At 46.0% G+C, this 12216-nt stretch overlaps 1 protein-coding gene across 1 annotated transcript in view; it reads right to left on the bottom strand.

Moving 5' to 3' along the window:
* Positions 1-760: 760 nt before the first annotated feature.
* The window catches only part of KRT222 (keratin 222), a 54316-nt gene continuing 42860 nt past the window's right edge, over positions 761-12216 (bottom strand). Inside the window, exons 9-11 of the mRNA XM_066586421.1 lie at positions 10748-10818; positions 5631-5748; positions 761-4660 (exon numbers count right to left, since the gene is read on the bottom strand). Coding sequence (XP_066442518.1) covers positions 4447-4660; positions 5631-5748; positions 10748-10818 — 403 coding nt within the window. The 3' untranslated portion in view covers positions 761-4446. The remainder of the gene's footprint in view (positions 4661-5630; positions 5749-10747; positions 10819-12216) is intronic.

Raw genomic sequence — 12216 nt, 5'->3', positions numbered from 1 at the left:
CAGAGGTCCTTCTGGGGGAGTTGGAACATAATCACTGTAGGACAATACCAGGGACGAGCAGGACCACTAATGCGGCAGGAGATTTAGCAGGTAAGTCATCCCTTGTATTCAGCCAGTGTTTTAAATGTCCAGGACAACCCCTTTAGTCTACCTGTCAGAAATTGGTGGTATCTGACAGGTGGAAACTAGTGGTATATTGAATGGCATGTGGCACACAGGGTTGTATTGACTAATCCAAATAGTAGAGGATCCTCTGGTGTACCCAGACTCTGACACACTAATGAGCCCTTATTAGTGTTGAGTGAAAAGAACCAGTAGAACCCTGTTTTGGGTAAAACCTTGCTAAAAGTTCAGTTTGACATGAACCTGAACCAAGTTTTTAGCAAAGTTCTACCCAAAACTGGGATACTGGTTCAGTTCACTCAACTCTAGTCCTAAACACTGGTATATAACACTGTCTAAGAGCCATAAAAGCCCTGTGTAAAACTCTTAGAGTATAAATTGGAAGATGGAACAATATGTCTACAGCGCCACCTATTGGAAGGCAGCATTTCTGCAAGTCAATATCAGACTTTTTAACAAGGGCTGTAACAATTACTGGGAATTGTGAGCCAAAGCCAGAATCTTCCCCAGGGGAAGATAACCATGCACAGACAGCTGTTTCATGGTTATCTCCTTTTTCTGGAGAAGTCTCTGGCTTTGGCTCACAATTTCTAGTCATTGTTACAAGGCTTGTTGAAAAGTATGACATTGACTGGCAGAAATGCTGCCTTCCAATAGGTGGCGCTGTAGAGATATTGTTCCATCTTCTCATATGCATATTTCCAAGAGGAGCATGGATGGCCTTATAAGCCTCCTCACACCTTCTAGGTGCTCTCCCTAAGGAGAAATAATACCCTTTTTGACCTACGAGCGTATATTCCAATACATTAGATTACATGGCCATATTCCTGAGATGTAAAAGCGCCCAGCCAGGCCAATATAGTGCTGGGCGTTTTTACGTCGGGCCCAAAAGAGAGTCCTGGAACTATCTTTGGGCTGCTAAACTCCGTCCCTCTGCTCTCCTCCCTCCGTGCAGGCTCACCTCTGCATTCTTTGCAATGGGAGGGGGCGGGGGCGGAGCTAAGTGCCGGCCCATCCCTCTTCTTCCCATTGCTGGCTGCGGCAAGCGGTGGGACGTGAGCGGAGCTAAGCTCCCGCCCCGGGGCCCATGCTGTGTGAAAGGGCGCACAAACGTTAGATCTGTGTGCCCGTTCACGAGCTTCTACACCCCAGATGATAGCGTATATCGGATGGCCGTGAAAACGCTGGCCGATATACGCTCGTGGGAAAGAGCACTTAGAGTGTTTTAGAGGGCTTTTATGGGTCTTAGACAGTGTTGTACAACAGTTTTAGGGGAGGGTGGTGCACTTCCTATTCAGTTTGAACTAATTCAGACTAAATGTTTTGCAAACAGTCAGTGAACTGGCTGAAACAAATTTTTAAGAGGTTCGCTCATTACTAGCTCTTATATTACATGGGCCCAAAGTCCAGCAAAAGATGACCCGATATAGAGGGAATTGCTCATCATTAGGATCTACTTTTTTTTATAAACTGATTCGTTATTGATATATTGCGTGTGTAGCACCAATGACTTCAATGAAATTAAAAGTGGACATGTACATGTTCTGTATAAGATGTACAGTAAGCCCTCATAATCATTTTGATGGATTTAAAGAATCAGGGTCTTCGGGCTTATTCAGACGCGTGTATATTGGCTGGTTTTTCACGCCCGGCCCATATACGCTGTCCCTCTCTGCAGGGGGAGGAGGCAGGATGGGACGGGAGAAATGCACAGAGCACAGGACGGGGGGGGGGGGGGGACTTAGCTCCGCCTCCATTCCGACCCTCCCATTCCAAACAGTGACGAGGGGCAGAGAGGAGACGGGAGATCAGTGCACTGCTCCCGTCCCACCCCGCTTCCTCCCCCTGCAGAGAGGGACAGCGTATATCGGCTAGTCGTGAAAATCCGTCCGATATACGGTCATCTGAATAAGCCCTTAAACTAATGGCCCATATTCATATGTTCCACCACCAGAACTTCTACTACCATTGCTATAGGCTTCTGATCTCTCTACTGGAAGTTTTTCTTTACTAGGCATAACTCTAGAAATTTTCTCTACTGTCTTCTTGTTTTCTCCTGTAGTTTCCTCAAAAAGTTCATCTTAAAAGCTGTATAGCGAAAGTAAATGTTATTTTTTCCCTCCTCAGTCAGATGATGCTTGAAAAAAGACCGATCCACATTCTGCTGGCCTATTACTTATATAAAGGTGCAAAGTCCCTGCTTCAGATGATATTGCATAGTTATGACGTATTTATGGTTTTGTGAGAAACAAAGTTAAAAATGTCACTTATGTGTATTAAATGTTTTTGAATATTTTTTTAATCATCTCTCATGTCCACTGGGTGCAGATGCTCTTTGAAGAATTAATTTTCTTAAAGGGGTTATCTCATGATGCCATCTTCTACCCCTCTGTCCTTTTAGGACATATGCACATCATAGAGGAGGACCTAAGCTGTACCGCACACAGAGCCTCTCGTTAACAGCAGTTAACACCAGAATTACCCAAAGGGCAAGAAACACCCAGGTTGAATACCCTAATTAAAATCTAACTTTTAATTAACTAAAATTAAAATACTAAGAGGCATAGGAATTAAAAATAGAACCCCCTGCCTAGCAAACCTGGGAGAGCTAAGCCACCTATGATATATATCTTCAATGCTGCTGCAATATGCTGTACACTGTTCTTTATAGGGCTCTCCTAAATAGCTAGTAGCTATATAAGATATCAAGTGGGTCAATGCTGCAGACTAATGACTGAATAATATCGCCAGGTCTGCGTGTTTGAGCTAAAAGAAGCATAGCAATCCCCCCCAACATGTTTCGCCATGATAGTGGCATGCTCAGGGGTCTGGGGTTACTAGAAAGACTCGTTGGGAACTGCTGAATGCCATTTTGGCAAACTGGACTAGTCTTCATGAAACTATGGCCTTACCTTACATATTATGAATACGATAATCATAACCTTTCCATTTCCTGAATGTACTTGCTGCATTAGGTGACAATGCTAGAGTGGGGTCCCGTTCCAAGTGTAGCTACGGAGGCCAATGGTTATTTGTTATGTCTCTGACCCAAGAGTCTCAATAATTACCTCCCAAAGTAATGCGTTTTTCAACAGGTAAAAGCAACACCATGCAAATAGATCATCACCATAAAATAAGCATCGATCACCACTAGTTCTGTCACTTGTATCCTGGTAGAAGGTTTGTTCACCATTGTTTTAAACTACACCCACTCCCATGCCCGTCACATTTCTTGACTCTTGTACCCCAGCAAGGGTGACCTACAACAAGAACAGTGGAGTACATAGAAGAGATGCGGCCCCATAGCAAAAACTTAAATGGGCCTGCCATTATGGTGCCCATTTTTGTCACCCCAGCCAGGATAGGAGGGCCTGGTATTTGTTTCCCATTTTATACCCTTTAAAATGATCCTTGGACCACTTTTCTACCTTTTTGTTTGAAAACAATGCACTTCTACTTTGGAGGAAGCGATAGTCATTCAGTGAATGGAGGTGCAGAATGCTGAAGATCTCTTCCGGACGCCATTCACTGTGAATAGGCAGTCATTTCAAGATGAACTTCTGCCCTTTTACAAAGTTGCTCACTATTCTCTTTGTTTCAGTGAGCTGAAACGAAGTGAGTAGCGACTACTGAGGGATTTTGGGTCCTGTTTGAGCAATTTTATTTTGTCCGATAGTTGTCCCATATGAAGCAACCCTTTGACCTGGACCTTTGGTCACAACAGGGGTGTAACTATAGAGGATGCAGGGGATGCGGTTGCACCCAGGCCCCAGAGCCTTAGGGGGCCCATAAGGCCTCTCTTCTCCATATAGGGAGCCCAGTACTATGAGTAAAGCATTATAGTTGGGGGCATCGTTACAGGTTTTGCATTGGGGCCCGGGAGCTTCAAGTTACGCCTCTGGGTCACAATGTCCTCAATAGGCAATTGAGAAGATGCTTTCTAACAATGGACAATTCCTTCAATTGCATTTTTGAGTACTGATGAGGCTACAAGTCCTATAATGGCAAAGGAAAAGTTTACGATGATGGAGCATTTGTGTTGGATTGTAGGTGTCGGCAACAAATAGTTAAACAATATCTATTTTAGGTTTATGCCTTCAACTAGCTCCAAGCATGCAGGGAAAATCTAGATGGTCCATATATGGATGGAGCAGCAGAAATAAATATACATAAAAATCATATCAAGCTGCAATATTTGCATGAAGAATGTGTATTCAGTTTTCCTCCTAGATCCAACATGACCCATTGTCTTAGTAATATTACCCCCTTGTTATGTATCATCTTAGCTGTCCACCTTTTTACTTTGGATTGGTAGTTGTGAGGTCAAGGACTCATGGTAGGAATGCTGCACGAGCGTCTCATGATTAACCGAACCTCTATGTCAGGTAGATTGTCCTTTTTGATGTTGGAACAGGCCTCATCTGCCGCTGCCAGGTGGAGGTCAAATCTTAAGGACACAGATTTCTTTCTCAGTTTAGGATTGTCCTTGAAGAAGGAACCTTCCCACTGTCTGATCATTTTGTCCACTTTCTCCGTCCTGCAAAGCAAAATACAAGTATGTTATGCAATATCACACAGAAGGGCTCCATAGATATCTGCGGTACCCTTCAGGAACGGCAACAATGGCATTACATTGTAAGAGGGAGTGAGGTGGGTACTCCGGCTGGACACAGGGTGTAGCACAGGGAAGAAGGCTGAGACCTGGTAACGTGAGTAGTCTTTAATAGCTGTGGCTGGTTTACCACAACTGATAAACAATAGTCTCTGAATGGGCCACAATGCTCTCGTGCAGCCTGTTTAGACAGGCAGATATTTAGTTGGCTCCTCCAACGAGAATCATTCAGAAACCTTCAGTCTTTCACATTCACTGTATAAGCAAATGTGAAAGACTGAACAATTGCTGTTTAAATAGAACGATAAGTGAATGAGCCAACCATGGTTTTTATGACTGCATAAAATGAACATCAAACAAAAGGTGAATGATTCCCTCTGTGAACCTATGGCATGCTGAGATGTACGTTGATCGTAGTATGTAAGCGGTTAAGAGCGGGGATCAGTGTCTTAATCGATCCACGCTGTGGGATGGCGCAATGTAAGTTTACATACAATTGTGTTAACTATCACCCTGCCAGGACGTCAACCTATGTCCTGTGGCATTAAGGGGTTAATTCTCTAAAAGTGATGACAGGTTACCTTTAATGTTATGAGGAACCACGAACATAACTACAATGATTTCAGAAGATACGGTTGCATTGAGATGTCGAAGCCTTAAGGTCTTTCTTCCCCATATAAGGAGACCAATACTTGGAATGAAGCATTATGGTTAGATGGGGCCTTATTAAAGATTTTGCAGTGGTGCGCAGCAGCTTTGAGTTAAGCGCCTGTGAGGAACCTTATCATTTTGGCTACCCCAAGCGATGGTGTGGAATGTGAGAAGATATTCCGTTACTGACTTTTCATGACTGGCTGGATCAGTGTGTGAATGCTGTTAGTGGGGCAGTACTTACTGCACTGTACCCGTGGCCTCCGCACCCTCTTCTGCAATATTTCCATTAAATATTGCTTGGCTTTTGTCCGGCTCTTCTGGAGATTCCCTGTACATCTTTGAACTCTTTTCCACATGGCCTATAATAATCAAAATGATTCACATTTAGTGACTTATTATCTTTTATTTCTGTGCTTATTGAATTTTCACATTGTTCAGATTACATAGAAGCTGGCTAGTGATGAAAAGGAACTTCCATGAAATAGAGTGGACATAACACCACCCTCCTCCCCATGGCTATGCTCACTAAAGGGGTTTTCCCATGACTTAAAATTGCTTCACAACCACTCCGTCCTATGTCCTGGTCAGCAACAACTAAGAAGGACGGAGTGGTTGCGAAGTGATTTTAAGTTGTGGAAAACCACTTTAAAATTCATTAGGTACAAGTTTACATAGAGTGCTTTGGTCAATTCCAAGCTTTAAAAATCGATAGCCTATTCTTAGGTTAGGCCATCAATATGTGATGGTTGGAATATCTGCTCAGGATCCCTGCAAATCAACTAATTGAAAGGGCCGCGGCGCTGGTGGGAGCGCTACAGCCTCCTCAGTGTGTACATTTGTACATTCTAAATAGAGATGAGCGAGCACCAAAATGCTCAGGTGCTCGTTACTCGAGACGAAATTTTCGCGATGCTCGAGGGTTCGTTTCGAGTAACGAACCCCATTGAAGTCAATGGGCGACTCGAGCATTTTTGTATATCGCTGATGCTCGCTAAAGTTTTCATTTGTGAAAATCTGGGCAATTCAAGAAAGTGATGGGAACGACACAGAAACGGATAGGGCAGGCGAGGGGCTACATGTTGGGCTGCATCTCAAGTTCCCAGGTCCCACTATTAAGCCACAATAGCGGCAAGAATGGGCCCCCCCCAACAATTTTTACTTCTGAAAAGCCCTCATTAGCAATGCATACCTTAGCTAAGCACCACACTACCTCCAACAAAGCACAATCACTGCCTGCATGACACTCCGCTGCCTCTTCTCCTGGGTTACATGCTGCCCAACCCCCCCCCCCCCCGCACGACCCAGTGTCCACAGCGTACACCAAAGTGTCCCTGCGCAGCCATCATGTTTTTGAAAGCAGCCTCCGTTTCCACAAGCCTATACGGCAGTATCTCCAGGCTGATCAATTTGGCTATGTGCACATTTAACGCTTGAGCGTGCGGGTGCGTGGCTGTGTACTTGCGCTTGCGCTCAAACACTTGCGCTAGCGACGGCTGGACGGTGCGCTGAGAGACATTGCTGGATGGGGTCGAGGACAGCGGAGGTGAGTGTGTGGGTGCAGGCTGGGAGACGGTAGTGCCTGTGTCCTGAGAGGGGGGTTGGATCTCAGGGGCAGGTTGGGGCACAGGGGGAGAGGCAGTGGTGCAAACCGGAGGCGGTGAACGGCCTTCGTCCCACCTTGTGGGGTGCTTGGCCATCATATGTCTGCGCATGCTGGTGGTGGTGGCTCCACGGCTGATCTTGGCGCAACAAACCTTGCACACCACAGTTCGTCGGTCGCCTGCACTCTCAGTGAAAAACTGCCAGACCTTTGAGCACCTCGGCCTCTGCAGGGTGGCATGGCGCGAGGGGGTGCTTTGGGAAACAGTTGGTGGATTATTCGGTCTGGCCCTGCCTCTACCCCTGGCCACCGCACTGCCTCTTCCAACCTGCCCTGCTGCTGCACTTGCCTCCCCCTCTAAAGACCTGTCCTCAGTAGGCTTAGCAAACCAGGTGGGGTCAGTCACCTCATCGTCCTGCTGCTCTTCCTCCGAATCCTCTGTGCGCTCCTCCCTCGGACTTACTGCAATTACTACTACCTGAGTGATAGACAACTGTGTCTCATCGTCGTCGTCCTCCTCACCCACTGAAAGCTCTTGAGACAGTTGCCGGAAGTCCCCAGCCTCATCCCCCGCACCCCGGGAACTTTCCAAAGGTTGGGCATCGGTCACGACAAACTCCTCCGGTGGGAGAGGAACCATTGCTGCCCATTCTGGGCAGGGGCCCAAGAACAGTTCCTGGGAGTCTGCCTGCTCCTCAGAATGTGTCATTGTAATGGAGTGAGGAGGCTGGGAGGAAGGAGGAGCAGCAGCCAGAGGATTCAGAGTTGCAGCAGTGGACGGCATAGAACTCTGGGTGGTCGATAGATTGCTGGATGCACTTTCTGCCATCCACGACAGGACCTGCTCACACTGCTCATTTTCTAATAAAGGTCTACCGCGTGGACCCATTAATTGTGAGATGAATCTGGGGATGCCAGAAACGTGCCTCTCCCCTAATCCCGCAGCAGTCGGCTGCGATACACCTGGATCAGGAGCTCGGCCTGTGCCCACACCCTGACTGGGGCCTCCGCGTCCTCGCCCGCGTCCACGTCCTATAGGCCTACCCCTACCCCTCAGCATGGTGTATTACCAGTAGTACAGAAACAAAACGCTGTAATTAAATGTGCCGCTTATTGGCCTGTGGTTGGAGGCTGACTTCGCTTACGGAACGCACAGCAGAGCCAGGAAAGAATTTTGCGCAAGCCTGTAGTGAGACGTAGGTGCGTATGACTCAGCTAGTGGAATTCACAGCGCTGAAGCAGTCAAGTGGCCAAACGCCACTAGTAGGCCTTAAGTATTTTGCTTCTATTTTTTTAAAGGCTGAGCTGAGACAGCAGAAAGATACTGTAGGCAGTGTATATATGTATACTGTTTCCCTCTGGACGGGATGACGGCGGTGATGTAAAGGGCAACGCAGAGCCAGGAAACAATTTTGCGCAAGCCTGCTGTAACACTTAGCTGCGTATTAATTAGGACTACTACCCCCAGCAGACACGCAGTACACTGAAGACTGTCACAGGCAGCCCAAATATAGTATTTTTCCCAAATTTGTTTGAAAAAGCCCACTGCCTATGTAGACAGTATATCTCTTTCACCTTTCCCACTGTCCCTGCCTCACCAGTACTGGCCCTATACTATGTACAATGACTGCAGACTGAGGACGCAATGCTCTGCACGCCCGATATACAAAAAAAAAAAAGTGCAACACTGCTAAAAGCAGCCTCAACAGTACTGCACACGGTCAGATGTGGCCCTAAGAAGGACCGTTGGGGCTCTTGAAGCCTAATATTACACCTAACACTCTCCCTATAGCAGCAGCAGCATCAGCAGCACTTTTCCTGATCTATGTCAGAATGCATCTGTGGCGAGCCACGAGCGGGGCAGATTTAAATACTCGGGTGACACCTGATCTCGCCAGCCACTCACTGCAGGGGGGTGGTATAGGGCTGGAACATCACAGGAGGAAGTTGTAATGCCTTCCCTGTCTTTCTATTGGCCAGAAAAGCGCGCAAATGTCTCAGAGATTAAAGTGAAAGTAACTTGAACATCGCGTGGTACTCGTTACGAGTAACAAGCATCTCGAACACCCTAATACTCGAACGAGCATCAAGCTCGGACGAGTATGTTCGCTCATCTCTAATTCTAAAGTAATCACTTAGTTTAGGTGATACTCAAGGGGTATTGTAGCCTTATCAATCAGGTATGCCTAATTATTTATCGATGCATTGGAGAAGAGAACACTGAGAAACACTTAAGTGATGTTTCCAAGCTCTTCTGTTTTATTGTTACAATGCAAGAGGTTATATACTTTGAAACCCCCCACAAAATCAACAGTTCAAAATCTACAGCATGTGTGATACTTCTATCTTAGTAAAACATTACAAAGGTTAATTATGACAAAGCTGTGTGCTCGGCGTCTGGGACACTGTTAGTAAAATGTAGTTACAATGTGTCTTTTACTCACATATTTCTTGCTATGCACAGAGCACAAATATTATGCACTTGACACTACTGCATCAAATATAATTTAATACTCTCATAGTCAGAATACGGTATTATTTATAGCAGCTGTTCTGAGTACTACAGATGTGCCCCAGTGAAGTGAATAGGACAAGACTGTAATACTCAGAATAGCTGCTATAAATAATGCAGTGTTCTGAGTACGAACAAGTTCATACGCAGATGTAAACACTGTTGAGTCTGTGGTGCCGCGGCCCCTTTATTCAGCTGATCACCAGGGATTCTGAATGCCAAACTCCCTCCAATCTGATATTCATAGCCTATCTTGAGGGTAGGTCATCAATGTTAAAAAGTTGGCTAACTCTGAATGGGACTAAATTCTCATAGACCATTAAGGTGTCAGCACATATAGATAGATGCAAATGCCGCCCATAAAATGAAGATAGTCATCTGCTGAACACTCATTTCACCAACAACTATTCCCAAACCAACCCAATTAGATGCATCTTTAGTCAATTGGGAAAGTTAGGGTCTTTTTACATATTTTGATCTGAGCCATGTAACTCACACTAATCAACTAGATTGATGCCCATTTGTCTGGCCTTCAAACAAGCCAATTCACAATGCATGAGGGACGAATGATAGTTCATACAATCGTTCACCCACCTTACAGTCTCATCGCTGTCGGCAGCACATCTTCCATTTACACTTGAAGATGTGCTACCGGTAGCAATGAATTTTGGTGCTGCATGAGAGGTGTGATCACCCAATGAATGACCATTTTCTCATTTCTCAGATGTTTGGTGGCATCTTCATACATTCCAATGATCGGGGAAATACATGTTTCTATAAAGCTTCTTGCCTGATTATCGGGTTGTATAAAAAAGGCGTTTCAGAAAAATCCTGGCAGGTACCTCGGGTTTTGGCTTATCACATGGAAAAACTTGGCAGAACAAAGGATGAGGCATACTGAAATCCAACTGTTCAATCCTCAGATGTCTTGGCATTGGTTGGGAGAACGTCATGGACATAGCATGGTCCGTACCTTCTGCCTATACCAGTGGGATATGCCAACATTAATCTAATATGCTGGGTTGACACCACTAATATTTATCACCTGTACACAAGATCGGTGATATGTTTGATTGCTGCATTGTCCCACCAATTATTGGTACAGAAGACCCGAGTTCCATGTTCCCCTTCCCCAGCATGTGAGAAGGAGTTGCATGGAGCGTCAGTTGGTTATGTGCTCTTCCGCTCCATACAACTCCATGAGATTGCGAAGCTGCCAAGTGACCAACACTTCACTGACACTTACCTGAAGATTGGGTGAAGCCTATTTTGCTTGTAGATGATTTGGGTTCCTGAATTTGCCTAGTACCATATAACCTACGGATAGAAACAAGTTAGCATAGTACCTTTCATGAAGTAAACCATTGATCAGTGAGGTCAGGGGATCTGCTAGGGGTCTCAGCACCCGTGTCAAGAGTTTTTGATAATGGTAGCTGCTGTTAAAGTTAATTTGTCACCATTTTGGGGGGTATTAAATTGCCAGCAAGGTGCTATTCCACTTGTAAACACCATCTTGTTAAAATTGCCACATCCTAATTCACCCGAAAAACTTCATTTAAGGTCAGATTCACACGAGCGCACAATACGCAGTGAATATAACACAATAATTTCAATGAGTTCGGTCCCATGCACATATTTTTCCTGCACATTTTAATTGCACAAAAAGAAATGCCGCATGCTTTATTTTGCTGCACCAAAAGTCCCCATAGAGGTCAATGCGGATGCGCAAATGGGCACGCAAAACGCTAGGAGATGCGTGATACGCTGTGTAATTACACAGGTAAAAAACACATCTTGAATAGTGATGAGCGAGCATACTCGCTAAGGGCAATTGCTCGAGCGAGCATTGCCCTTAGCAAGTACCTGCCCGATCGAGAGAAAAGGTTCAGCTGCCGGCGGCGAGCGGGGAACTGCGGGAGAGAGCGGGGAGGAACGGAGGGGAGATCTCTCTCTCTCCCTCTCTCCCCCCCCACTCCCCCCTGCTGACTGACGCAACTCACCGCTCCCCCGCACCGGCACCCGAACCGGCAATGTCCTTAGCGAGTATGCTCGCTCATCTCTAATCTTGAACTCATTAGACTAATGAGCCATTTCAATGGCTGGGAGCATCGGTGCATGGTTTTTTTTGAGCTCACAAATGCACATGGCTCCTGTGCACAAAAAAAAAAGCAAAAGATACGCTGATGCACACGCAAAAAAGCAACGTTCATTTGGCAATTTGCGGCAGTCCCCTCACCCTGCTCCTGATGCCAGGGGCATCCTCTATGTAATCCTGTGCATGCTTCATCAGCTACGATCTCCCCGTCTAGTGCGCTCATGTGCAGTGAGCTGACGTATATACACTTTGACTTCACCCAAGCGTATGCGCATGCGCCAGATCCTATCACCATTACTTTCTCTATAAGGGCATAACTGACAAATGAGAAGCCCTCTGTGAAAATGTGGAGTGCCCACCAGGTATTTGGTGCAAAATACCTTCTGGTGGCACTTCCAGCGCATGCGCACATGAGCAGGAGAAATGAAGCTGTATACACGCCAGCGTACTGCACATGAGCGTGCTAGTCGGGGGATCGCGAACAATGAAGCATGTGTAGGGTTACAAAGAGGATGGCACTGACATCATTACAACGGGGAGGTGACAATCAGGTAGAATTGAGAGGGAAAAAAGCTGTGACTCGGTGATTCGGTGCCGCCCAAATGATGGGACAAGAACAA

This window comes from Eleutherodactylus coqui, chromosome 13 (assembly GCF_035609145.1).
Source record: "Eleutherodactylus coqui strain aEleCoq1 chromosome 13, aEleCoq1.hap1, whole genome shotgun sequence".
In the NCBI taxonomy this organism is placed as follows: domain Eukaryota; kingdom Metazoa; phylum Chordata; class Amphibia; order Anura; family Eleutherodactylidae; genus Eleutherodactylus; species Eleutherodactylus coqui.
The sequence above is the reverse complement of the archived record's forward strand: the minus strand, read 5'-3'. Positions and strand labels throughout refer to the sequence as shown.